Source organism: Tursiops truncatus, chromosome 2 (genome assembly GCF_011762595.2).
Source record: "Tursiops truncatus isolate mTurTru1 chromosome 2, mTurTru1.mat.Y, whole genome shotgun sequence".
NCBI lineage: Eukaryota > Metazoa > Chordata > Mammalia > Artiodactyla > Delphinidae > Tursiops > Tursiops truncatus.
In genome coordinates this window covers 38,553,565-38,579,566 of record NC_047035.1, presented here as the reverse complement: position 1 = coordinate 38,579,566, position 26,002 = coordinate 38,553,565, and the positions used below count along the sequence as shown (strand labels likewise).

The following is a 26,002-nucleotide window of genomic DNA, read 5'->3' as shown; positions in this document are numbered from 1 at the left end:
ATTAACCTTAATCATCTCCTTAAAGGCCTTATAGCCAACACAGTCACATGGGGGTTAGGGCTTCAACATATGTGTTTTGGGGAGAAACAATTCAGTTCATAGTACCTGCTTCTTGGGTTGGAGGTCAATGATGATAGATGACACAAAGGATACACAAGTCCTTGACCCCTGCTTGGCCTGTCCTCTACTTCAGGCAGAATGATATTCAGACTAGGGTATAGATTACAAAGAGCACTGCTAAGAGAAGACATAAACCCAACAGGAGACAAACTGACTAAAAAAGAAAGCAAAACATCAATAGCTCTAAAAGAGTTGATGTGTTCTGGCCCCATCAGATTTCATCCCAAGACACTGTGGAAAACTTGCCAAAGAGAAAACAGTGCTCTTGTCACAGATGTTTGAGGAAGCGAGAGATTCCATCAAGATCACCAGTGACCTCCAGACTGAAAAATTCAATGATCAATTCCCAGGTGTCGTCCTGTTTGACTTGTAAGTGGCACTTGCCATGGATGCTCACTCATCTTTCCTTGCCCTCAGGACACTTTACTTCTAGATTTCTTCCTACCTCCAAAGCACCCTTTCCCATCTCTTTGCTGGTTTCACCTTGTCTTACTGACCACTAATATCTGAATGTCCCAGGGCTTAGTTCTTAGACCGCTTCTCTAACTACATTCAATCCTGTGGAGTTTAACCAGTCTCACCCAGACTTTAAATATCAGCTCGATACCAACAATTCTCAAATGTGTATGTTTCCAGCCAGAATCTCTCCCCTGAAATCCAGACTTCTCACCCAACTGCCTATTAGACATCTTATATGTCTAACAAACATCCCAAACTTATATCTTGTCAAAATTTAACTCCTCATTCTACATCTCACTCAAAAAAACAAAAAACCTTTCTGCTTTCCCCATAATCATCTCCATCCCTACCTGTGCAGAGAACCAAAAACAAAAATAAATAACTTGGTATCCTCCTTAACTTCTCTCTTCCTTTTACAGCCCACATCAACAGATGAGTGGATAAAGAAGATGTGGAGATATATATATATATATATATATATATATATATATATATATACACACATATACATACAATGGAATATTCACCATAAAGAAGAATGAAATCCTGCTATTTGCAGCAACATGGGTGGAGCTAGAGAATATTGTGCTTAGTGAAATAAGTCAGACAGAGAAAGACAAATATTGTAAGATATCACTTACATACGGAATCTAAAAAAAGAAAAAAAGAATATATATGCAAAACATAAACAGACTCACAGATATAGAAAACAAACTAGTGGTTACCAAAGGGGAGAGGGAAGGTGGGAGAAACAAATCAGGAGTTTGGGATTAAGAGTAGTTTATACAAACTACTATGTATAAAATAGAGAAGCAATAAGGATGTATTATATAGCACAGGGGATTCTAGCCATCATCTTGTAATAACTTTTGATGGAGTATAATCTGCAAAAATACTGAATCACTATGCTGGCGCACCTAAAGTTAATATAATATTGTAAATCAACTGTATTTTAATTTAAAAATGCACCATGTCTGATTTTCAAAATGTAACTAGGACCTACCCACTGCCCTCTATCTCCACTGCTACTATCTTTATCCAAGCCACCAGCACCTCTCACTAAAATTACTGCAAGAATGTCCCTGAATTGTCTCTTCCATCCCTTGTCACCTAGAGTTAACTTTCAACACAGTGGCCAGAGTGATCCTGTTAAAATGCAAATTCATGTCATTGTCTGCTCAGAATACTCTTGAGGTTCCCGTCCACAAAATAACATAGTCTCCAGGGCTCTGAATGATCAGGTCCCATTACCTTTCTGACCTCATCCCACACCATTTTCTCCCTTCTTCATTCCAGAAATTCTGGCTACTTGATTTATAATGAGGACACAGCCTTTAATCATAATGCCTTTAAAGCTTACTTTTTACCACTAACCATGATGATTTTTATTAGTCAGGCTTCTCTTGATTAAAATTTATGTATTCAAAGTTCTATCTGACAACAGAAAAGCTCCACATAACACAATAGTGAAATCTTTCATTTTTACTCCTGCTCAGCTGGTAGGCCTGTAGTCTGTAAACCTATTTAGGATTTCAGACTCAAGCCAAATATTTTAAAGGTAGTGCTCATATAACAATGTTCACAAGATAGAGCTTCACAGGAATCCCAGTGATTTTCACTGCAAAGCAGCTTTCATCAACGGCACATATGTTCCCATCCCACACTGACTGCCTCAGTGAAGTATTCCAACTGACAGTATTTCAGAGCAAATACAAACTGAGAAACACCAATAACAGGTTTCTCAACAAAATCCAAACATCACTGTGCTGAATTCACTGTGGACTATAGAATGCTGTTTATTAAAGGCTGATAGAAGAGGAATTTAGCCCTGATTGACTTAAATTTAGGCCACAGTACTGAGAGTGGTTTTTCCTTTCACCCCTTTATTGCCAACCACTTCTAGTCCTAAGAGTATAACAGAATCCTGACTTTAAGAAACTGAATATATTTTGGTCTGGCTTCATCCATGATACTGATAAATTTTATGCCTCCCTTTAATTCTAAAGTATAAACCTACATGAAAAGGTTAGACCCACCCCCACCCAATTCAATCTAGCTAATGACAGAGTATTTGATCATTTTTACAGTGTCATTCTATATATTTAAGGGATTGGAAAAAGATGCTCTGCTGGAGATGGGCTTGAGGACTAATGTAGTATAAGAGAAAGCTTGGCTCTAATGAATACAGGGGGAAAGAATGCCAGAGAGAATGACTGAGCAGAGATTGTCACAACAGCACAGGACTTCCAAAGATCAGGGACCATAGAGCATAGCTGAGAGGCCAAGCAGACAGTGGAGTAGACTTACAGGTTAAGTAGACAGATATTATAGCAGTGGACTTCTGATGGGTTTAGTAAGGATGGGATATTCCCTACTAACCAAGTAGCTTGAGACAAATGGTAAATAGCAGTGAAAATTTTTAGATCAAGAGCTGTATAAATCTGGATAATAAACAAAGGAAAGAGAAGAACCAGCATAACTGAGAGAACCATGCAAAAAGACAGAAAGGCTCAGCCAATATGGTCAATATGGAGGATTGTCCACATGCATGTGCCTCTGCTTCTTCTCAAAACTCCACAAAATAAACAGTAAATGGATTCTTTAAACTGTGATGCTACAAGGACAAAGAAAATAGGAGAACACACAACAACAAAAACTTCTGAAACTGGAAAGCATAGGACAAGTAGTAACTGACTTAGCAGATCCAAGAAAGCTGAATCTTAAACCAGCACGGGGAAAGCCAAGAACCAAACTGATCTGCAGTACAGAACCTCCAAATATCCCAGGAATTGCTACCACCAGATACTTCTGGAAGTGAGGGGGCAAAAGGGAGCTGAAAATGGAGGATTTGTTGAAAGTCTGTTGAAAAGTAGATGGATATCCATCTCCCAGACGCCTTCTTAATTCCACAGAGCTGGGCAATTGTCCATTTCACACCTCAGCTGAAGACTAGGGAGAGTCTCAAGTAGGGGTAGCTACTGAAATCAGGGGGATTATTTGAAAGTGTACAAACTGAATGTCAACCCCCTAGCTTATTTCCACATTCAGCTCCCAGAAAGCTGGAAGCAAGGAATATCCAGACTAGAAATTGGAAAAATTCCTCTCTGGGAAAATGGGCGGCCCAACAGAAATGAAGTAAAAAATAGTGATGTTGAGTATTCCCCACAAAATGACCCAATCAGATCTCCCTACATTAAGGCCACAGTCACAAATTCAGCCATAAAAAGAAAGCCAGGATTCCTAGACATCTGCATAAAGCCTCCTACATGAGAAACAGAGACCAAAACCAACAAACCAAAACTCAACTCAAAGGAAACAGAGACTATGTGAGCATATGAAAACTGTATATAAACTCTCTTACATCCTCAGAGAGAAAAGAGGAGATTTTGAAGTTATGAAACAAAAACAGCATGTTTTAAGAAGGAACAAAGATAAAGCTCGAGAGCTCTTGGAAATTAACATAGGCTAGGAGAAAAAAAAATTCAACAGAAGGATTAGAAAATGAGCTTGAGGAAAACTTCTAGACCATAGAGTGAAAAAAAAAAAGACAAAATTACAGAAAATCATAGAAAGGGGATGAGAAAATTAGAAAATCAATCCAGAAGACTCGACTTCCAAACAGTAGGAGTTTCAATAAAGATAAGAAAAAGGAGGAACTGCCAAGAAAATAACTCAAGAAAATTTCCCAGGAGTGAAAAATAGGTATATCCAAATGATGAAACATGCCCATTGAGAATCCAGAAAAGTGGATGAAAACAGAACAAAAGAAAAAGACATCACCATAGTATTTCCTAATACTGGGTACCAAAAGATTTTAAAGGTTTCCAGAAAGTAAGAAGAGAGAAAAATATATTATTTACAAGCATCAAGATTTGAATCGATCTGACACCAAAAGCAAAAGCAATAAAAGCAAAAATAAGCAAGTGGGACTACAACAAAATAAAAATCTTCTGACCAGCAAAGGAAACCATCAACAAAATGAAAATACAACCTATTGAATGGGAGAAAATATTTGCAACTCAGATATCTTTTAAGGGGTTAATATTCAAAATATATAAAGAACTCATACAACTGCAAAAAAAAAAATTCAATTTAAATATGGGGCAGAAGATCTGAATAGACATTTTTCCAAAGAAGACATACAGGCCAACAGGTACATGAAAAGGCCAACAGGTACATGAAAAGGCCAACAGGTACACGAAGGCCAACAGGTACATGAAGGCCAACAGGTACATGAAAAGATGCTCAACATCACTAATCATCAGGAAAATGCAAATTAAAAACACAATCAGATATCACCTCACACCAGTTAAAATGGCGATTACAAAGAAGTCAAGAAATAACAAGTGTTGGTGAGGATGTGGAGAAAAGAGAATCATTGTGTACTGTTGCTGGGAATGAAATCGGTGCAGCCACTATGGAAAACAGTACAAATATTCCTCAAAAAATTAAAAATAGAAGTACCAGATGATCTAGCCATTCCATGGGTGTTTATCTGAAGAAAATAAAAACACTAACTGGAAAAGATATATGCATCCCCATGTTCATTGTAGCATTATTTACAACAGCCAAGATATAGAAACAAACCTTAGTGCCCATCAATGGACAAATGGAGAAAGAAAATGTGGTATATAGATATATGTAATAGAATATTATTCAACCATGAAAAAATGAAATCCTGCCCCCCAAAAAAAAACTGAAAAAACCAAGCTCACAGATACGGATAATAGATTGGTTGGTGGCAGTTGTCAGAGACAGAGGGTAGGGGTGGGAGAACTGGGTGAAGGGAGTCAAAAGGTACAAACTTCTAGTTATAAAATAAGTCATGGTGATGTAAGGTACAGTGTGATGACTATAATATCATATTGCATATTTGAAAGTTGCTAACAGAGAAGATGTTAAAAGTTCTCATCACAAGAAATAAAATTTTTTGTAACTATGTAAGTTAATGGATGTTAACTAGACTAATTGTGATGATCATTTCACAATATATACAAATACCAAATCATTATGCTATATACCTGAAACTAATAAAAATGTTATAGGCCATTATACTTCAATCTAAAAAATAAAAAGACTTGACTGGAATCAGTCTTCTGAATAGTTCCATTCAAAATTCAAAGGAGGAATGACCCAAAATTCGGACATAAAATCATTTCTAACCTTTAAATCTCTACCTAGAAGAACTCTCAATTAAGTGTAAGGATAAATGAAAGCCATCTTAAAACATGTATAATCCTCCCCCCGCCCAAATATCTTTTATCTATCCTTTCTCTGAAGGCTAATATTGTAAGAGTTGTTTCTTGAAAACAGAGAAAACAAGGAGTCCGTAAAAGAGAAAGGCAAAGGGAATCCTGAAGATCATGGATGAAGGGAGGTATCAGGCTGAGAGCTGTGGATCAGACTCCAGAGATTAGGTCAGAATAGTCAGAAGGCTCCAAGAAAGGTGCCTCCAAAGACAAGATGTTGATCCCTACCTAATATGAGCATATTGAGAAAGAGCTACACAATACAGGAGACTTTGGAAATGAAATAAAGAGAAGCACATGGAAAACTAAGAAAATAATTGGAATGACCATAACTACCCTGGGGAAAACCAAATGTGGCATGGGAAGATAATGATCGAATACCACACAACTCAGATAGAAATAGTGTTTGCAAGTCATAAAAATGAACACCGACTACTGATTCAATCAAATGCATGATCTAAATATACTGAGAAGATAGAAAATTGGAAATGTATATATGTGTACGAAGTGGTGGTTAAGGGACAGGGGGCATTTTCCAAAGATGTAAGTCAACAGCTAATGACTGAAACTGAAAATCCTCTCCAATAATCATGGTATTTAGAGGAAAAAAAGATAAATATTACCCCAAAAGTAAAAATATTTTAAAGTAGTCTCTGGGAAATGGGAGAAGGCATGGAGAAAAGTAAACCTCTATTTTTCAAAATAAACCTTAGAAGTACTATTTGACTCTTTATGTGTATGTACTACTTTGATGTAAAAATTAAATTAAGAACAAAAGAAAACAGGCAGATAATCTGAATTACCTTGCAAATTAAATTAAAAAGAAGCCAGGAACACCAGAGGTTCAGAAAATATTTGGGATTTCCGTCCCTTCCTCTGTGTGACTTGGGTTCTTTCTTGTTTATCTCAGCTGTCTTGTCTGGTGTTGTCATATTAACCAACTTCCATTACAATCACCTTTTCTTTCCTCTGGGAATTTCTCTCTAATGACTAAACCAACAGAGTCACACAGCTATAGGAAGCCTCTCACCAAACATCAAAATCCAGTAAAATCTCTCTTTGGATGAATGGAAACACTTTCCATTATCTTAACTTGTTTTAAGATGCATATTTCTCTAAAATACACTTATATGATTTTCTTTCTTTAGCAAACAAAAACCAAAAAATGATCATCTCTGCTTCTGACCTAAGTTGAAAGAGTCCTAACCTTATGTTGCCTCTATAGAACAGAATATTCAAACTTTATCATCAAATTCTGTCTATGGTACAAATGGTTGTTTCCAAACCACTTAAATTCCCATGTGGTTTCCCTCTATAAGCAAAGAAAAGAAAGAGATTGGGAGTGTGGCAAATTCATTCACTTATGCCAGAAACTCACTTATGATTGAGGATGAGGAACACGTGAGATTGTGTGTGTATGTGTGTGCGCACACACACAAACATACACACATACACGCACACACAGTATTTTCGTCCCTCTAATCCCTTGCTCTTCCTAATGGCCCCTCTGCCATCCTCCCACTGAAACAGTGGCAGTCACTTTTCAAGGGAAGTGTAAATACAGCTGAGAATAAAGAAAGCAGCATAGCTTTGAATTTCAAATTAGACATTTTTCAATCCCATAGCCAAAACAATAATCTTGAAAGCGTAGATTTCCTTTGCAAGTGCCAGGCCCCTGAGATAGCAAATGGCTTTTTTGTTGTTACTCTTATTGTGCTTTGTTTTTACTGTTAAATCTTAGCTCTTTTCCCAGAAAACATGGGGTCAGGGGAAGGGGCAGTGAAACCTAGGTGGGCAGAATGGAAAGAAATATAAGTGAAAAAAAGAAGCCTAAAATAGGTTGAGAGGAAATCTGAAAACAACAGGGAAGTGTATCTTACTTCCCATCCAGAATTCTGGGACATGACAGACACAGAGTGACAGGTATAACCACAGGACAGATGCAGCATCAAAGGGCACTTTGAAAGGTAGAAAAGAGTAGGGGGGTGTGGGTCACAAACTAAGTGAGCTCTGTTACAGAAAACTGAAGTCAATCACATATTCATATATCTAAGTTTTATTGTATATCTATTTAAACCCAACACCAAAATCTCAGTTCTGGAGAACCAGTATGGTTTTGCTTTGCTCTTAATTTACAACTTTTCACATATGGAGTACCAAAATCCATTCATTCATTTCTAAAGAATTTGTTGAGCACCTACTATGTTCCTGTTACAACAGAGATACAGAGTTGAATCAAACAGACAAGCTCCCTGTCTTCCTGGCTCCCATTCTAGCTGGAGAGACAAGCAGTAAATATATAAAGAATCAAAAACTATAATTACAGACCATAATAAAGGGATAATGGGATATAAATAAAGGGCAGGGATACTTTAGACAGGCTTTGGAAGAAGGTTCTCATGGCAGGAAACCAGAGAAAGGGGGCATGAATCATCAATCCCTGATTATTTTCCCACCATAGAGGTAGGAAGAAAAAAACTATCCTTCTGGAAGAGTCTCTTCCCTCTTGGCATCATCACCTTAGCTCCTTTCCGCCCCTGCCTGCCAAGCAGCACCCCATGCTCCGAATGCTTTCTCCACCCTCCTTCGAAATCTCAGCATCTCTTTTCTCTTCATTGTGACAGTGAGCTAGTTTGTCAGCACAGCACATGTCTGTGCTGACATGCTGATGGGGGCTAGAGACTTCCACCGTTCAGAGAACAAAATGACAGTTTCACGGGGGCCTTCTGAAGGGAAGGACCCGCAAAGCAGGGATCATCAGGCAAAGTGATCAGGGATATATCTGAAAGATGGCTGGCTCCCTTAAATCACTCCTGGTAGGGAGACACTGCTCAGCCTATCAGCAGAGCTGCCCTTGATCTTTCAATAATTTGTTGCCAGTATCACAGTGTTCAATATTTAAGAGACAGACAGAGTATAATGATCCAACAAAGCAACAGAGAAGAAATAGCCAGAGCAGTGGGAGGGGAACCAGGGAGAGATAAACATCAAAGAAGCTGTGAAAGATGACATTAGTAGAGCCATTTAAAACAGAGCCAGAACAACCATTCCAGAGGAATAACTTTGTACGTCCCATTTTCTGTACCTCTGAACTGGACCAATCTGCCACCATTCCAAGAAGTAAGCAAAAGAAACCAGAATATCCTGTCTATTGAAAGGATTGATAAATGAACATTTACCTAGTGACTACATCACCTGACCAATCAATGAAGTACAAATCTAGCTTTTCATCATATTGTACCAATGAACACTTCTAAAAAACAACAACTTACCTCATCTTCCTTTCTTTCTCATGAGAGAAAACCCTGAGCCCCTCTCATATAATCAGAACACTATTTGGGTTTCTACCTATATCTGTATATGCTCAATTGTAATTCTTTTATCCCAAATAAACACTTTGCCTCTTGAACTGGATTCTTGTTTTTTAGGTCGACAAAGCCAAGGGAGATGTCTCTATATGCATGAAAAGGTGTTTGTGAAATTTGGCAAATGTACTTTGAGAGGTGGTACAGGAGAAGAAGTCCACTTTCAATAGGTAGAAAATGGAGATAAGAAAGTAAAGACACATGCTTTAGGAAGCCTACTTAAAATGGGGAGAATTGGTAGACAGTCAATAGTTAAAGAGAGTGCAAAGTCAAGTGTTTTATTCACATACGTGTATTTTTTTTAGGATTGAAGAGACATGACCATGTTTATGGGCTGATGAGAAAGAGCCAGTAGAATGACAGAGAGATGGACAACACAGAAAAAAGAAGGGCAAAAAATTGGAGGAAATAAAATATCAAGAGACAAAGCATATCTATGTCCACACCCAAGACCACTTCACAGAACTCTGGGTTCATATATGTAACTGCCCATTAGACATGACAAATGACCATGCACAACTTAGCTTCACAGTTGTTTGTACCAAAAGCCTAAAAGTAGATGCTGACCTTCACTTTCTCTCATATCCTCACATTTTATTGGTCCTATCCATTTGTCCAGAATCTAATCAATTCTAACTACTACCACCATCACCTCTCACCTTGACTATTATTAACCTGTCTGCCCTCTTGCATCCTTGTCCCCTTACAGCTCATTTTCCACGCAGCAGCCAGATTGATCTTTATAAAACATAAGACAAATCATACCACTCTTTGGCCCCAAACCTTCAAAAGTCCCCCGATCTGAGTCAGAAGAAAAGCCACTACCTTGGCCTGCGAGGTTTTGTGCATGTTGCCGGCCCCCTCCCTCTCACCCCCACCCCTCCTCTACCCTGCCTTTGTCAGAAGGGGGTCAGGAACGAAAGGAGTGCATGTTTGCTACAGTTGTCCTTTCTTTTTCAGAGAAATAAAAGGAGGGCCATCTGCTGAGATGGAGAAGGGTCGTCATAGGTTTAGAGAAGTGGAAAGAAAACATTGCGAGTCGCATAAGAATAGCTGCTCAGCAAACGTGAGCAGGAGATGACCTAAAATAAGTAAAGATCCCTAAGGTTGTGAACCATGCATTTTAGTGGCACCTATTCACAGGGCTGTGTGGTTTATTCCAGCTTGTGCTCAGCAATCCTGGAACAGGAGCAAAAGAGGCAGGTAGATCCAGATTGGGAATTGTTTAGGGATGATGGAATCTAGAGAGTCAGTGTGAGTAATGGTGGGGAGAGGTGAAGGGAAGTGATGTTATTCTCAAGACTGGCCCTGCTAAGGGAAGGAGTTAGGGGAACACACCTATTATGAAGGTCCTTTGAGGCCCTTTCTAAGGAATCTGACAGGCAAACACATACGCAGCTCAGTATAAGAAAAGTTCCCAATGTCTTGGCTTCCACCCCATAAGGCTCATTAAAAGAGTCAACACTAGACCTGTCTGCTTTGCTAAAGTCTAACCAGAGGCATGAATTTAAGTTTCCTTCCCTTACAGATTCATTTTAAATCTGTAAGTCTCCCAAATTAGACTTTCACATATTAAGCCTTTTGGGGGTTGTTAAACATAAATTTGACTTTAAAGAAGAGAGGATCTAAAAGGGTAGTTCCAGAGCTATCTCCAGAGAGAATTTTTAAAAGCCTCCAATATTTCCAGAGAGTCAACCTGGATATAGTTCTCATCCCATAGAAATCTTCTTTCCTACACACGCAGCCCAAACCCAAGACCGTGAGCCTGGCACCTGAACTCCAAGGGAGGCCTACCTCAGTCACCACAATTTTTGTAAAAATTAAATAAGTAGGTTAGAAGCAGTCACTTGGGAACTAGTTGGCTTAGAAACTGCCCCAAAGAAAATCCCCTCTTAGAGCATTCCAAAGCAGTTCTTAAATCCATGCATAAAGGTCTTTGGGAATGATATTTATCTTAACATGTTCTAAATATATTCATCTATGGACTTGTTAGTCCTTCAACCTGTGGGAAAAAATCTAACTATTTTATCTCCAGCAAAATTTAAATCATATGTCCACTGATCCTTGATACTACTTATGTAAGGATCATGCAAGTCCCCAGTGCTCTCTACAGCAGAGCACCACTTCTCCTACAAGGTAACAACCTGTCCCAGGCAATATACATTCACAGAAATCAAAACTAAATTTATTCTAAGGTCCCAAGTCATCTTGTAGTCATCAGTAAATAAAATCTCCCCTGACTAAAATGACTGTTCTTAGAAAGTGGGATTTCATAAAAACTTCTCTCAAAGTCAGTTTTTTGTTTTCCATTTTGTAACATGAAAGGAAACTCCACTCATATATAATACACCTAATAATCTAATTTAAATATATTTTATTGAACTTGAAAGTTGATTCAGATAAAAGCAACACTGGTAGTGAAAAATACTGTACAAGCATAGTCTACCTGCACTAGGTTAACGGCTACTGATTAAAATTATTTTCCTTCACATAGAAAAAAAAAAAGACTTAGAGCTCATAAAGACAAATGCCCCTGTGGCTCTCTCCCTTCAACTATCCAATGAAACTACTCATGGAAGGTCACATGGCCTCCTAATTCCAGTCAGATCGCCCCTGATTCAATATCCATTGTCTTGCTGTTCCCCCTTACTTCTTCAAGTTCTCTCTCATTCTTTGTTAGCAACAAACCCTTCTTCTGGATCCATGCTTCCTTTTTACCCCTCTGGGTTCTCTTCCTAACCTCTCTGGCTCTCCTTCCTCCAGGGTCCACCCTTGGTCAGCTTCATTCTGACTCTATCTTGCATGCTCTTGACATCAATTCTTTTTTCTACACTGTGATTCCTAAAGAGATTTCTCAGTGCCTCATGTCTCTGGAACCCAAAAGCCACACTTCTCACTTCTATCACTTCTAACCTCATGGACATCTCTAACAAATGACTTGAAGACCCCTCACACTCAACATGTCCAAAAAAGAACTGCACTCTTGCCCCAGTAATACCTGCCCCTTCTTTCTCATCTTAGAAAAGCGCTTTCTCTTTCACTCAGCTGAATTAGCCAGAAATCTACAAGTCCTTTTGAACTCTTCCTTCTACCATATCTCACTCATTCGTTTGATCACCATAACAACTTAAAACAATGTTTCAGCAACTTTACATACAATCTTTTACTGAGTATTTCAAATAACTCTGTAATGTAGGGACTATTATCTCTGTTTTACAGATGAGGGTTTAGATGATTGATGTAAATTCTTAATAGGTGATAAAAAAAAACAAGATCGAACCTAGATTTGTCTGACTCCAAAGCCCATGGTCTTTTCACAGCCGATACTGTCTGTGCTAGACCATGGGAAATGATGGGTCATGTGCCAAAAAAAGATTTTACCGATTCTAAGCCATACCATCATCCTCCCTATCCCTGCCACCTCATTTATGCCTTCCTAGATTACTGCCAATTTGCTTCTCTGCCCACAGCCTGTATCTCCTCCAATCTATCTTCTGCACTGAAGAATAAAATCCTTCTTCTTTAGCTCATAACCTTTAGGATAAAAGACAAACTCCTTCTCAAGCTATACAAAGCCTTTTGGCACCTTGGTTCCTTTCTTCCTCCCCATCCACATCTACTTTCTCTTCAAGCCAAAGTGAAATACATGGAGTGCAGCAGAAAAGGCCAACCCAGTTCATTCCTATGTTTTTTCACATGGGTTCTCTTTACCTAGAAAGTACCTAAATCCTGCCTCATTCACAGACTTGTTTTTGTATTCTGAGCTCAAGAGTCACTTTCTCCTAGAAACCTTCCTGGATTCCTCAGGCTGAGGCAGGTGAACTTGTTTATTCATTTGTTTATTCAACATATGTTTAATTAGCACAGCTACCAACTAGGCACAATACTTTGTGCTAAAAATACAATAAACAGGACAAGCAGAGACTCTGTTCTTACCAGCCTTACTCTTCAGCCCAAGTTCCTTATTCACCTGTTCAAAGTCTTAGCTCTTAGTTCAAAGTACAAAAAGAGATGAGATAAAGATAGAGATAGAGATGGAGATGGAGAGGGAGATGGAGATGGAGAGATAGGGTCCGGGATGACGATGGGGACTGAGATGGGAATGGAGATGGGGTTGAAAAGAAGGAGAGAAGGAGAGAGAGAGAGGATTCAGTGATATTTTTTTGTCTGACATGCACCATACCGCTAACTTATTGAGGGCTAGGAAGTATCCAGGCTGTCTCCCTAATACCAATAACTACCAGAACACCTGGCATAATGCTGAATGAATTCAATAATTTTGAGTAATACAGGGACACAAGGTAGTTCCAGAGACCAAATCCTTGCACAGAGGTGGGCTACTTAATAGGCGAATGAGAAAATTTCCTGTTGTTTTCTGGGAAAACTCAAACTTTGTAGAATCTGAGAGGTTTTGTGAAAATGTGACTAGGCATAAAAAGAAATATGAGTATAAAAGAACATTCCTGCGAAAGATACAAGTTCTGTTTTGAATAAGAAACAGGGAGTAAAGTCCACTTCACAGTCTTTTTCAAACTACTGGACCGTACATCTGAAACTACTAAACCATAAAAAACGGTGCCTATAACCCTGAACTTTGAGCTCCACGAAATATTTTTCTTCATGGGATACTCAGCTCATTAAAGAAAAGAGAAGAGAAAAAGAAGAAGTCTTTTTTACAAGCAGGGGTAAAGCAGATACAAAGAATTGACCCAGTTTCTAAAATAAACATTAAGCTTAAAGCTCTCTCCATCTGGTTAAAACTAAAACCAGAATTAAAAATCAGTATGTTCACACTCCATTTCCTACCTACACCACAATAGTGAGGGCCAGAAAAATTTTAACATATAACTTAATATTATATCTGTGTCACCTAAAGTTTCATGTTAAGATTTGTAAAGAAACTTTTTTTTAATTTTGGAGAAGTGTAACAACTCACTTTTAAACTGCCTAGATATCCATCCAGGCCAAATATCCTTCAGAGTCCCCACTGGGCACTCTCCCTGGGGTCTATTCCTATGCCCTGAGGCAAATGCCTTTCAGTCTTCCTAGCTTCTATATGGAAAAACACTGCTCTTTCCAAAAGTATAATTTTATTCTCCATAATATTCCCTGAAGTTCTTCCCTCTAAGCTCTTTATTAAATATATTCCATGTAAGACACATCTTATTCTCCATAAAACAAGATATGCACTGTATATGAAAAGCCCTAAAACTTTTAAGTGACATCCCTTCCTTTTCCGTATTAACCTCATCTCCAATAACCAGTCCAATTCTAAGGACAGTGGCATAACTGCGCTAACCGAATTTTAGATATACAGAATATTAGTACTGAAAGGAACCTTTAAAGTCATTTATCTCAAATCTGCATTTCACACTTGAAAAAATTAAAACCCAAAGAGATCCAAAAGCCATCCAACGTCACACAGCCCTTTGCTCCACCTTATTCTGTATTCTCCCAATCTCTGAGTCTCACCATCTTGTATTTATTTCCATTTCCTATGGAGGGGGTTAGGGCAATGCCCATAATCTCAGTTTGGCTTTTATATGAACCCCACAGAGAGTGCTAACTGAGCCCATGAACTGGAGAATATGATGTGTGGCATCAGTCTCCGATGTGTGATGCTGAGTGACCAGTGTGTAACTAAGTGCTCCCTGGTGGCTCTTAACCACCCACATGGAGATTCAAATTTCCTGTCATACACATCCCACTCCCCTGCTATTCTTCTAAATGTGCTAAACCATTTGCCAGTGAATTACAGAAAGTCCTTAGACTGTTTGAGCTGTCATGGATTACATCCTATTTAAAAATTGCAGATTAGCATTATTATAACTGGGTTTCTTCTCTACCAATTAAACCTCAGCAATTTTCATATTTGTAGTTTTTCATTTTGCTTTGCTTTACTTTTAAGGACTTAGTTTGGATGGCATCCTACCAGGACAAATTCTGAGTGTCATATACCATGTGAGGTAGGCTGCCTCAATTTAGCAACTAAGCAGACAACAATGGAAAGAGTGAAAAATGTTTTTAAATAAAATAAATACCCAAATACTTATAGTCCTCTGAAATATACTGTCTACATGTTTACTAATGTATTTAATATTTTATAGTATATTAAAACAAAACAAAGCAAACAAAAGCAAATTAATTTATGGTTGGACGTGATTTATGGCAAAAAGTTATTCACATTTTTATTTTGTTTCTTTTTTTATAAAACTGTAGTGAAATATGCAAATGTAAAGTTTTTTATAATTGTTGCATTAAACTAAAATATTTTACGTGATTATTTAGTAACGAAGAAAGAGTTAAGCAATTGCTTTCTTGATAAATCCTCTTTAAAAGAGGATTCATAAAAATACATTAAGACAAAAAGGATAATCATATCCGAATATTCCAATTCATATTCCTTTGTTTTATAGCCATCAAAACAAATCATCAGTGTATGAAGGTGCTTTCTAAATAGAAGCAAAATCAGTCAGTCTGCTAATCTTTGGGGAAAAAAAAGAATGTTACTAGGGGCTCAATAATAAGATTATATAAATGAAATGGATTTGAAAATATTTCAGGAAGGCATCACTAAGTATTTACTGAGTAAATTAGCAGAGATTACCCACATCTTGATCTAAAAAATAAGGTAGGCTATTCTCCACAACTGCTGCAGAACTAAACTTCGAAAATGCTCTTTTTCACAAAAGCCCTTTAGTAGTGAATTTCGTGAATATCAGCAGAGTAGTCAGGTTCACTCAGAACTGCCTGTCCTGGGGTAGTAATGGCTGCTACCAGAACCAAGGAGTGCACTCAAGGCATAGAGCATGCCAAAACTAAGAGAAGACAAATTTGAGGTAAAAAACACATGGTGGTAGGCGTATGTAAGAAACAACCCTTCCAGATCTGGAATCTGAGCAGGAGGGTTCTCTACCTTGAGGGAATGTAGGAACAAAGGATATAAGCCTAAGAAGTCCCTAGACAGCAGGTAAGAGAAATACTCTGGGATCCTGCTGACATAGAAGGGATCAAGGGGAAACAAAAGGTGACTGGGATTGAAGGGAGGCCGTGGTCATAAACTCTGTTTGAAGATTTGTCTGATATCAACAAGGAGACCTTTGAGACTGTGGTCCAGGACAGAGCGTACATGCAATTTAGCATCAGGGGGCAATCTAACAGGGAAGAGCGAATTCTGACTCCACGTTGTTTCTGTTTCTTTAACTTTTACCTTTGCTTTTCATTGCTTTTCTTATCATAATCACTACCTACAGCTGTAAGTATACACAATGGCCTGCCACAGGGAACCCTGACCCTCTCTGCCTGACAAACTAAAAGGACTTTGTTCAGCTCACAGAGAGACATTCTGACCCTGCCCACCTGTGAATGGCTGCAGAAAAGAAGAAATTAACACATCCCCTCCCTGATGCAGGCCAAGCAAGAAGATTTTGCAAGACAAATGGCCTTTTTACTTTTCTTCCTCAACTCTTCCCCTCTCTGTTCTATAAAAGAAACTGGCATCCAGACCCCATAAGATGTTTTTTTGGGTACACTAGTCCGCCATCTTCTCGGTCTGCCGTCTTTCCTTGCCTCAACACCTCGTTTACCGATTTATTGGCCTGTCTCGCGGTGAACAGAGCGAGCTTGGACTCAGTAACAGAAAGGACCGAGGAGTCTCAGAGGAAAGGCCATTAAAGAAAGAGGAGGGCTCAGAAAATCTCTAGGAACTGGAATTGCTGCCACTGAAATTTTTACATTTTGCTGGAAGGCACAAAAATTTCAGATGACTTTCTCCAGAAAAATGAAGCTATCATTTACAAGCCGTGATTACTTTCTCAACAGAAAATAGGCACTTGGTATCTCCAACAACTTTTTGACAAAACATCTTCCTCAGTTATTGAGTTATAAGGTTACAAGTGGTGCTTCTCAAATAGCCAGCACAGATCGACTAGATCCTAGCACAGCTGAAAGCATAAACCAGTTTTCTATCTCCCTCTTCCCTTACTCCCCTTCTCCATCACACACACACACACACACACACACACACACACACACACACACACACACACAGCAGGGCTCTATGGGGCTCCCAGGCACAGAGGCCTTTTTGTCCCTCGTTTCTTATAGGCAAGACTCCAGGCTCCATGACCTTCCCTGAGTTCCAAAGGGCAGATGTGAACAGTTGCAGCCAGGAAACCACCTGAGGCAAGATTAAAGGGACCAGAGAAGCTCATCAAGATTAGGAGAGTGACCACCTGAGACCCTGCACACATCCTCATCTTGTCAGCAACCCCACCCTTTTGAAACTGCAGAAGAAAGAAGAATGCAGGACTGTTACCACCTTGATCCTTATCACATACCCCTGACCATGAGCCCTGACTATAAGACCTCTCCCTATTCCCCAGGGAGCGGGGCACAGTTCTTGAGGTGCTACCCTGATGTGTTCCCCTCTTTGTCTGGCAAAGAATAAAGCCACCCTTTCTTTCTCCTCCAAAACTCTGCCTCTGTATCTCATTTTGGCATCAGTGTACAGGGAGCCAAGATTCTGGCAACACTATCTCAGGAAAAAAATCATACTAGGATCACAAACAGCTGAAATGGCCACATTTGGTTGATATTTTGTGTGTCTAATTAGTTTGGAATTGTGGGAAGTTACTGCAACACTTCATGGGTCTTAACAGTTTTCTATCAGCTTCTTGGGTTGTTGCAAAGGAAATATTCCATGAAATTACTAAGGACCCAAGAACTAAGAAGGAAATTAAAAGGCATCTCCTTGGAACACTCTGGCTATAGAAGCTGGATTTGTTCAGAGGCATAAAAAGAAAACCGAATTCGACAGGTAAAAGATGTCAGATATTGGTTTATTCAGGTGTTGAAAGGAGATAGCAGAAACTCAGGAAGAAAAGGATCCACTTTATGACCAGAACTTCATCTTGAAATTAAGACAGGAACTGACAAAGAGAGGAGAAAGAAATTTTGATATAGCAATATAATTAGCCATACATGAAGTAGAGAAGAATGGGACCAACTCTGAACTAAATGAAGTTTTGAAAACTCAACTGAATCTGTGAAAATTTCCAATGTAGGTAAATTCAGAACGTAGATGGTAAAAAAAAAAAATAAAAAAAAAAATTGGTGGGAGAAAGGGTTGTTGGTGCTTCTAATGACTAGCCTCTCAGAACTTATTATCAGGCCTCATGAAAGACAAGATTGGGGCAATCCAGCTGAAGAAGCTGCTACACTACCACAGGCAGACAATACAGGTGAGCTCACCAGGGCTTTCACAAAGGAATCATGGCTAAAATTCAAAAAGTGTGCATTTTTCTGGCATGTATATTCATCAGAGACCTAACTGGGGTGGATTCAATGACAGGAGATTCTTAATATAATCATCAGGGACATATTCAACTTCATTCATTCATACAACAAATTTAGATTGAGCATGGCATTAAGAATTATTTAGAAGTTGAGTATATAGAGGCAAAAAAGGTACACAAAGGCCCTAGTGTCATGGAGCTTACATTCTGAAGAAAAGAAAAACAGAGTAAACATGGTTTCAGGTCTTGGTAGATACAATGAAGAAAAAGATTAAAGGGAAGAGAATAAGAGTGATTGGCATTGTGGTGGTTTTTTATAGGAGGGTGGCATTGAGTAGAATTTCTAAAGAAGTGGTTTGAATGGAGTATTTTGAAGGTAAAGCCAATAAACTTGTTATGAATAGATGTAATACAGGAGAAAAACAGGAAACTAGGATGATTCCCAAGTTTTGGGGCCTGAGAAACAAAGTAAATAATGGTGTCCTTCAACTCTACATAGATTTTATTTTTCTGTTATTCTCTTGCTGAAAATCAAACTACACTAGTATGTCTACTCTGCAAAATAGTTTGACAATTTCTTTAAAAAAATAAATAGACACTATATGTCCCAGAAATCTCTTTTCTGGGTATTTATCCCAGAGAACTAAAAACCTATGTCCAAATAAAAAACTACACAAACGTGCATGGAAGTTTTATAGTAATAGACAAAAATTAGAAAGAATCAAAATATCCTTCAATAGATGAATGATTAAACAGCAGTATATCCAAACCATGGAATACTACTCAGGAATAAGAAGGAACAAACTATTAATACACTCAACAACTCAGATGGATCTCAAGGGACTTATGCTGAGTGGAAAAGGCCAATTTCAAAAAATCACATTTTGCATGATTCCATTTATATAGCATTTTCAAAATTACAAAATTATATAGATAAAGAACAGATCAGTAGTTGCCAGGGTTAGGGAGGCTTGGGGGAAGCCCATGAGTGTGACATGAGGGAGATCTCTGCGGTAATGGATCAATTCTGTGTCTTGATTTCAATGGTGGTTACAGAATCTACACATGTGATAAAACAACACAGAACTATATACACACATGGTACCAATGCCAATGTTGATCTTGTACTAGAGTCATATAAGATACAACTATTGGAGGAAACTAAGGGAAGGGCACAAAGGCCCTCACTATACTGTCTTTACAACTTCCAGTGAATCTGTAATTCAAAATAATTTTTTTAATCTAACTATGCTCAAGTATAAGGCAAAATGCATTATATAAATATTAAAAGTAGTACAGTAATAAATACTATATCTGACAAAACGTTGTCTTCTGAATTTATAAAGCACCATTTTTGCCAATACATCTTACCACTTTCAGTGTGTAGGCAGTAGTTTAATTAAGAGATCACCAAGATCTCTTTGTAAGAACATTTTCCTCCTAAAAGCCTCTGGAGGAAACAGCACTTGGAATTCTCACTCTCCCTCTGTTACTTTTAAGCAGTGAAGAGAACCTGTGTGTTCTTGTTTCTGTACCTGTACAAAGGAGTACAGAAGGCTAAACAACTGTTAACATTGGTGACCAATAGCCTGCAGACATTATGAACGCTGAAAAGTACCTTGTTTAGACCCAAGATACTGACCTTTCACGAGTCAGCCGACATTCCTGGACTCTAACATTTTTCCCATTAGTGTCATAATATAAAATTCTATAATGTGGAATCTCAAATGGATGGCTTAGACCAAAAACCAATTACCATGACCCAGAGGCTTAAAAGGTGCTAATAACACTAATCATAACTCCAGTCCTGGGACTTCCCCGGTGATCCAGTGGTTAAGAATCTGGCTTCAATGCAGGGGACACAGATTTGATCCCTGGTCAGGAAACTAAGACGCCACATGCCGCTGGACAACTAAGATCCCACATGCCACAGGGCAACTAAGCCCGCGCACTGCAACTACTGAGCCCGCACGCTCTGGAGCCCATGCGCCACAACTAGAGAGAAGCCTGCACACCACAACTAGAAAAGCCCGCATGCCGCAACAAAAGATCCCGTGTGGGGGTTCCCTGGTGGCGCAGTGGTTGGGAGTCTGCCTGTGGATGCGGGGGACACGGGTTCATGCCCCGGTCCGGGAGGGTCCCACATGCCGCGGAGCGGCTGGGCCCGTGAGCCATGGCCACTGAGCCTGCGCGTCCGGAGCCTGTGCTCCGCGACGGGAGAGGCCACAACAGTGAGAGGCCCAAGTACCGCAAAAAACAAACAAACAAACAAACCAAAAACTCCAGTCCTAAGGTTACTCTAGGTCTCAGAACTAGGCTTGGATAAATCATCAAAGTCAACGTGAGGGTGTGTATGGTGATGAAGTCCCCCTCAAAAAACTCCTTTTTCAACATTTTCTTTTGTATGTATTTCCTTAATTCTGATCTTCTGTATCATCCAGTCTCAGTCTGAGTTTAGAATACTTGGTCCTTCACTCCTGTAGAGAGAATTCTACTCCCAAGATCATCATCAAGACATTTAGTACTCAGGTCTGTATGCTACATCCTAGACACTTTTGTCATTGCTGAATAAGCTTACATTTACTAATACTTTCATTCTCTCAGACCGGAATATATTCCAGCTAGAATTTTGTAATGGAGACTAGACTTATAAACTCTTTGCTTAGTCTTAATTGTAAAAGCCTACATAAAACTAATTATTAAATAAAACATTTTCTAAACAGGGTATCTCATATCAGATCCTGTCTACTTTTTCAGAATTTTATGCATTGCCCACAAAACCTATGGAATATGCCAGATGCTGCCTTTCTAGATATTGGTCTCCTTTTGGAGATAGCTCTGTCAGGTACAATGCTATGAACAGAATTATATCAAAGAGTTCCCATTCTAATTTTTGTAGCAGTCCATTCATCCTGCTTTTCATGTGCTAAAACATTCTAAAAAGTAAAATATATTATTTTGCCTTTTTATTTTCTAAGGCTGAATAAAAATTAAACCAATGTAAATGACATGAATTAAACATTTTTCTGAAGACAAAGTAGTTTCATTTACTCCTGTCAGAGACTGGAGCCTGGAGAACTATCAACAACAATAATTTTTTGAAAAAAAGAAAAGAAAAGATACTTACAGCCAACCATCATCATGGCCACGGAAAACATCTTTTCCACATCTGTGGTAGGAGCTATGTTTCCAAATCCTATGGTTGTAAGGCTTGTCATGGTAAAGTAGAGAGAGGACACATACAGTGAATCCTTGCTGGGTCCTCCTTCCCATATCCCTGCACTGGTATTGTATCGATACGGAGTCCCAATGCTCAAGGCCAGCTGGTAGAGCCAACTGTCTATCTGGATGGTGTTTGTGACTTCATCGATGACCTCATAGTCCCCAATGCTGTACCATATGCAGGCCAGCCAGTGAGCAACTAGTCCAAACACACACACCAGGAGCACAAGGACCGCTGCTCCATACTCTAGGTAATGGTCCAATTTCCTGGCAACACGGCCCAGTCGCAAGAGACGCACCACTTTTAAAGAACTGAAGAGACTGCTGATTCCCTGAATTAAAAAAAAAAAAAGAAATGACACAACACTTTCAGAAAAGAAGAGGCTAAGGAAAAGAATACAGTGGTTCACCTTAATGAACTCAATCACCATTTATATACTAAGAACATACACATACTACAGCTCCCACTTTAAGTCAACAACAACAACAAAAAGCTGAAGTGATAAAGAAACTTTTTAAATGCAGATTCCTTCCCACCAGGAAAAAAGATATTTGTAGATTATTAGATAAAAAAACTTTTCATTAGGTAAGGAAGACGGAGTTTATTTTCATAAGTGGAGTATAAATAGCACAGAGAAAAACCAAAGGAGAAAATAGCTCAAATGCAATATACTCAGAGTATAGAAATAGGGTGATGAATTTAGACCTTTTATTTCTTCTTCCTACAAAACTTTTCCTGTACTCTAAAAGATTTAATTTTATTTCTTTATAAATGCTATGAACAGCAAAACTTCTGAAAAAGGAATCCTAGTTTTACTGTCAAGCAAACAGGAAATACTTCTGTGTATATTAGAATGAGCAAATGCCATTATTTCCACCACCTCCTGCCACAGTTATGATAAGCACTAAATTTGTAGAGCTGTGAAAAAGTGAAGAGTTGAACCTAGAATGGGAACATACCTACAAAACTCTATCATCTTCTGGCAATAGTCATTGAAAAGAATACTTTAAGGGAATGGCAGCAAGAAAATTCATATTTTGTTAAGAAGCTTAAAACATCAAATATAGGGCTTCCCTGGTGGCGGAGTGGTTGAGAGTCCGCCTGCCGATGCAGGGGACACGGGTTCGTGCCCCAGTCCGGGAAGATCCCACATGCCGCGGAGCGGCTGGGCCCGTGAGCCATGGCCGCTGACCCTGCGCGTCCGGAGCCTGTGCTCCGCAACAGGAGAGGCCACAGCGGTGAGAGGCCCGCGTACCGCAAAAAAAAAAAAAAAAAAAAAATCAAATATAGCATTATCCAAATGGAAATATAGCACAGACTTTATTCAATCAGTGAAGTTCTCAAAGTTACTTTTTGAGGAAGCATGTGATAAGCCACCCAGGTAGAGAGGGTAAAGCCATTCCTGGTGCATGAGAGAAAGACAAAGCAGTGACCCAGGATCCTCTCATCTGATCATCACCTCCAAGTCTCACAGAGTCCATAACTTCCTTACTGCTAATTCTATATCCCAGGGAGGAGACAAGGCAGCTAACATAACCTACTCTGAACTTAAGTCTGATCAACATGGAGGAACTGGTTGGTATAGTAGAACAGATGTAACATTAATGAGACTCCAATTATGGCATCGTAAAGTTACAGTGAAAAGAGGCTGGGAATACATTTGGTTATACTCTATATGATAGTATATATTTGAAATTTTGCAAAATAAAAATTTGAAATAGAGAGAGAGAAAACAAAGAGAAGTAAAAACAGGAGAACTTATGGAAGCAAAAAAAGGAACAGGAGCATCCGGACAGTTTTCTGTCTCAACCTCGATAACCTTAGGCCTGGCTCTTAGGCAGGGATATTGAACTTTAGACAGTAAGAGTAGCATTAATAAAATTCAGAAGATGAATTGGCATAATTCAATGAAATGAGATGTTGAAAGGTAAGAAGATTCAGGAGAGCTTGGAAGCTCTCAAAAAAGGAACTACATAATCATGAACAAGAAAGACAAAAATAAGTTTTTATTGAGGATTTCTATATGACAGGCTCTAAGTTGTGCCCTGGGGACATTAAGACAAATGTGCCTTGCTTCTGCTCTAAAGAAACCCATAGTCAAAATGCATGAAAAACTCAAAGGGTTAAATTAAAAAATAAAAACAGTGTTATTGTAGATGTTGTCTTCCACTTAGCTCCAATTTTTAAAGGAACTGTGTTACTTCTATTTAAATACTGGGTTGGCCAAAAAGTTCATTCGGGATTTTCTATAAGATCTTACAAAAACCCGAACGAACGTTTTGGCCAACACAATACTACAGAGAAAATTATTTCTACTGGAATTCTTTTTTCGAAACACAGCTAAAAACAAAAGAAGAAAAAACAGAGAGGAAACCTTTAACCCCATTTAAACTAAAAACTAGTCACAACCCTCAACTAGAATGTAAAGAATCAGGACCCACCCGAATTAGGCCCAAATAACAGGAGGACACACTCCCCTGACCTCTGATGTAGGCAGATCTCTCCAAGAGGAGGTGATCCACCCTGAGGGGTACCTACTCTGGACTCCACTTAATCAAAAAGCACCATTTTCTATAGCCATGTCCAATATTATTTAAATGTTACAAAATGTTTGGTAAGTATCGTAAACTCTCTCTGTCATGGGCTCTATGTCACCACTTTCTCCTAGATCTTAGCCAACTCTCCAGCTGACGTGTCTTTCAAAATCATTTTCTGGGGCTAACCTTATCCATGCTTCTTCTATGTGTTAGGATTCTCATTACGATTACCCTCAGCCTCTCCTGGATGATTTACGCCATGCCCATGTTTCAACTGACTTCTATGAGTTCCTGCTACAGAAGCCAAATACCTGCTGTACATTTCCATTTAGATATTCCATAGGTGTTCAAAAGGTAATATGTCCCTACTCTTGTGAACAACATCATTATGAAGCCAGTCTCTCAGACCTGGGGCTGAACACCCCCTTTCCTGTCACATCCAACCAGTTATCAAGTCTTGAGGATCTCAGCATTCAAAGTGCTCAAAATATACCTGAAGAAATCTCTCAAAAATATCCCTTCTTTCTTATTCTCAAGGCCATGCCTTGGTCATGGCTTCATGTTTTTTCTCACTGTGTGACAGGAATAGCCCCTCCATCAGCCATACTACCTCTGTTCTCACTCCCTTTAATTATGTGATCACACTGTAGAGGCTACCAGCCTGCTATCGTTTTACATCATACATATCTAATCATGTCCCTCTCTGGTCTAAAATCTTTAGTATTAGCTCATTACCTACAGAATCAAGTATTCTCCCTACTATGACATGCAAAGCCCTTCAGGACCTAGCATCTGCCTGTCTGGTCAGCATCTCTCCCAGCAAGTCCTCCTCCTGCTGTCTAGACTCCTGCCATGCTCAACTATGTGTAGTTCCCAGAGTGCCCATGCTGTTTCATGCCACATGAACAATTTGTCCCCTGTACTTAAAGCACTCTTCCCTCCCACTCTCTTGGTGGCCGGGGTCTTACTTAGAGTTTATGGCAGAGACTCTCTCCTCCTTGTCCATTTCCCTGACATCTTCTTACCTCCCCCACCATCTTCATTGTTATACCCACTGTGAGAGTTAGGTGTCCTTATTTTGTATTATCATGTCCTCTTTGTCCATCTCTATTACAACAGTCATCATAATAGCACTTTATTACAAGTCTCTGTTTGCATGTATGGTATCCCAGGAAACTCTAAACCCCTTGAAGAATATACCTAGTGTAATTACAAAGTATGGCATATGGTAATAGGTTAAGCAGTCAATACGTTCCATAAATGTATGAAAATCTTTTTACGACACAAGTAAATGTGGGTGGGGTGAATTGAGTGTGTGGTGGGGCAGGGAGGGGGCATAGTTAATAATCTTATGTGATAGGTATCATTACTAAACATAGCCTAGAAACATTAAATAATTTGACTAAGTTCATGCAGCTGGTAAGAGGAGGGGCCAAGAATCAAATATAGGCAGTCTTGTCCACACTCCTTGCACTTCACTAGCTGACCTCATTCTGAACCTCACTATATCTAGAGCATAATGTGCTCTAGATATAAACAAATCACATTTGTACCAGCAGTATTGGCTTAAATACAGGCAGTCTCTATAAGACTGAATAAAGGAGATTAAATACCTTGCCTCCCATTTATTCCCACCCAGGCCCAACAGTGGCCCACTTAGGGGTCTGTGGAGGCCCCAGAACCCTAGAGAGTCTGCAATTCTCTAACATGGCCCAACTCATTTCATTCTCACAATACCAGGACTCCTATCTCC

The 26,002-nt window shown here is 39.1% G+C and overlaps 1 protein-coding gene across 1 annotated transcript in view; it reads right to left on the bottom strand.

The window, feature by feature from the left end:
- KCNH5 (potassium voltage-gated channel subfamily H member 5) overlaps positions 1 to 26,002 on the bottom strand; it is a 320,302-nt gene that overhangs the window by 211,093 nt on the left and 83,207 nt on the right. The window contains exon 7 of the mRNA XM_019924286.3: positions 21,617 to 22,043. Within this exon, the coding sequence (XP_019779845.1) occupies positions 21,617 to 22,043 (427 nt within the window). The remainder of the gene's footprint in view (positions 1 to 21,616; positions 22,044 to 26,002) is intronic.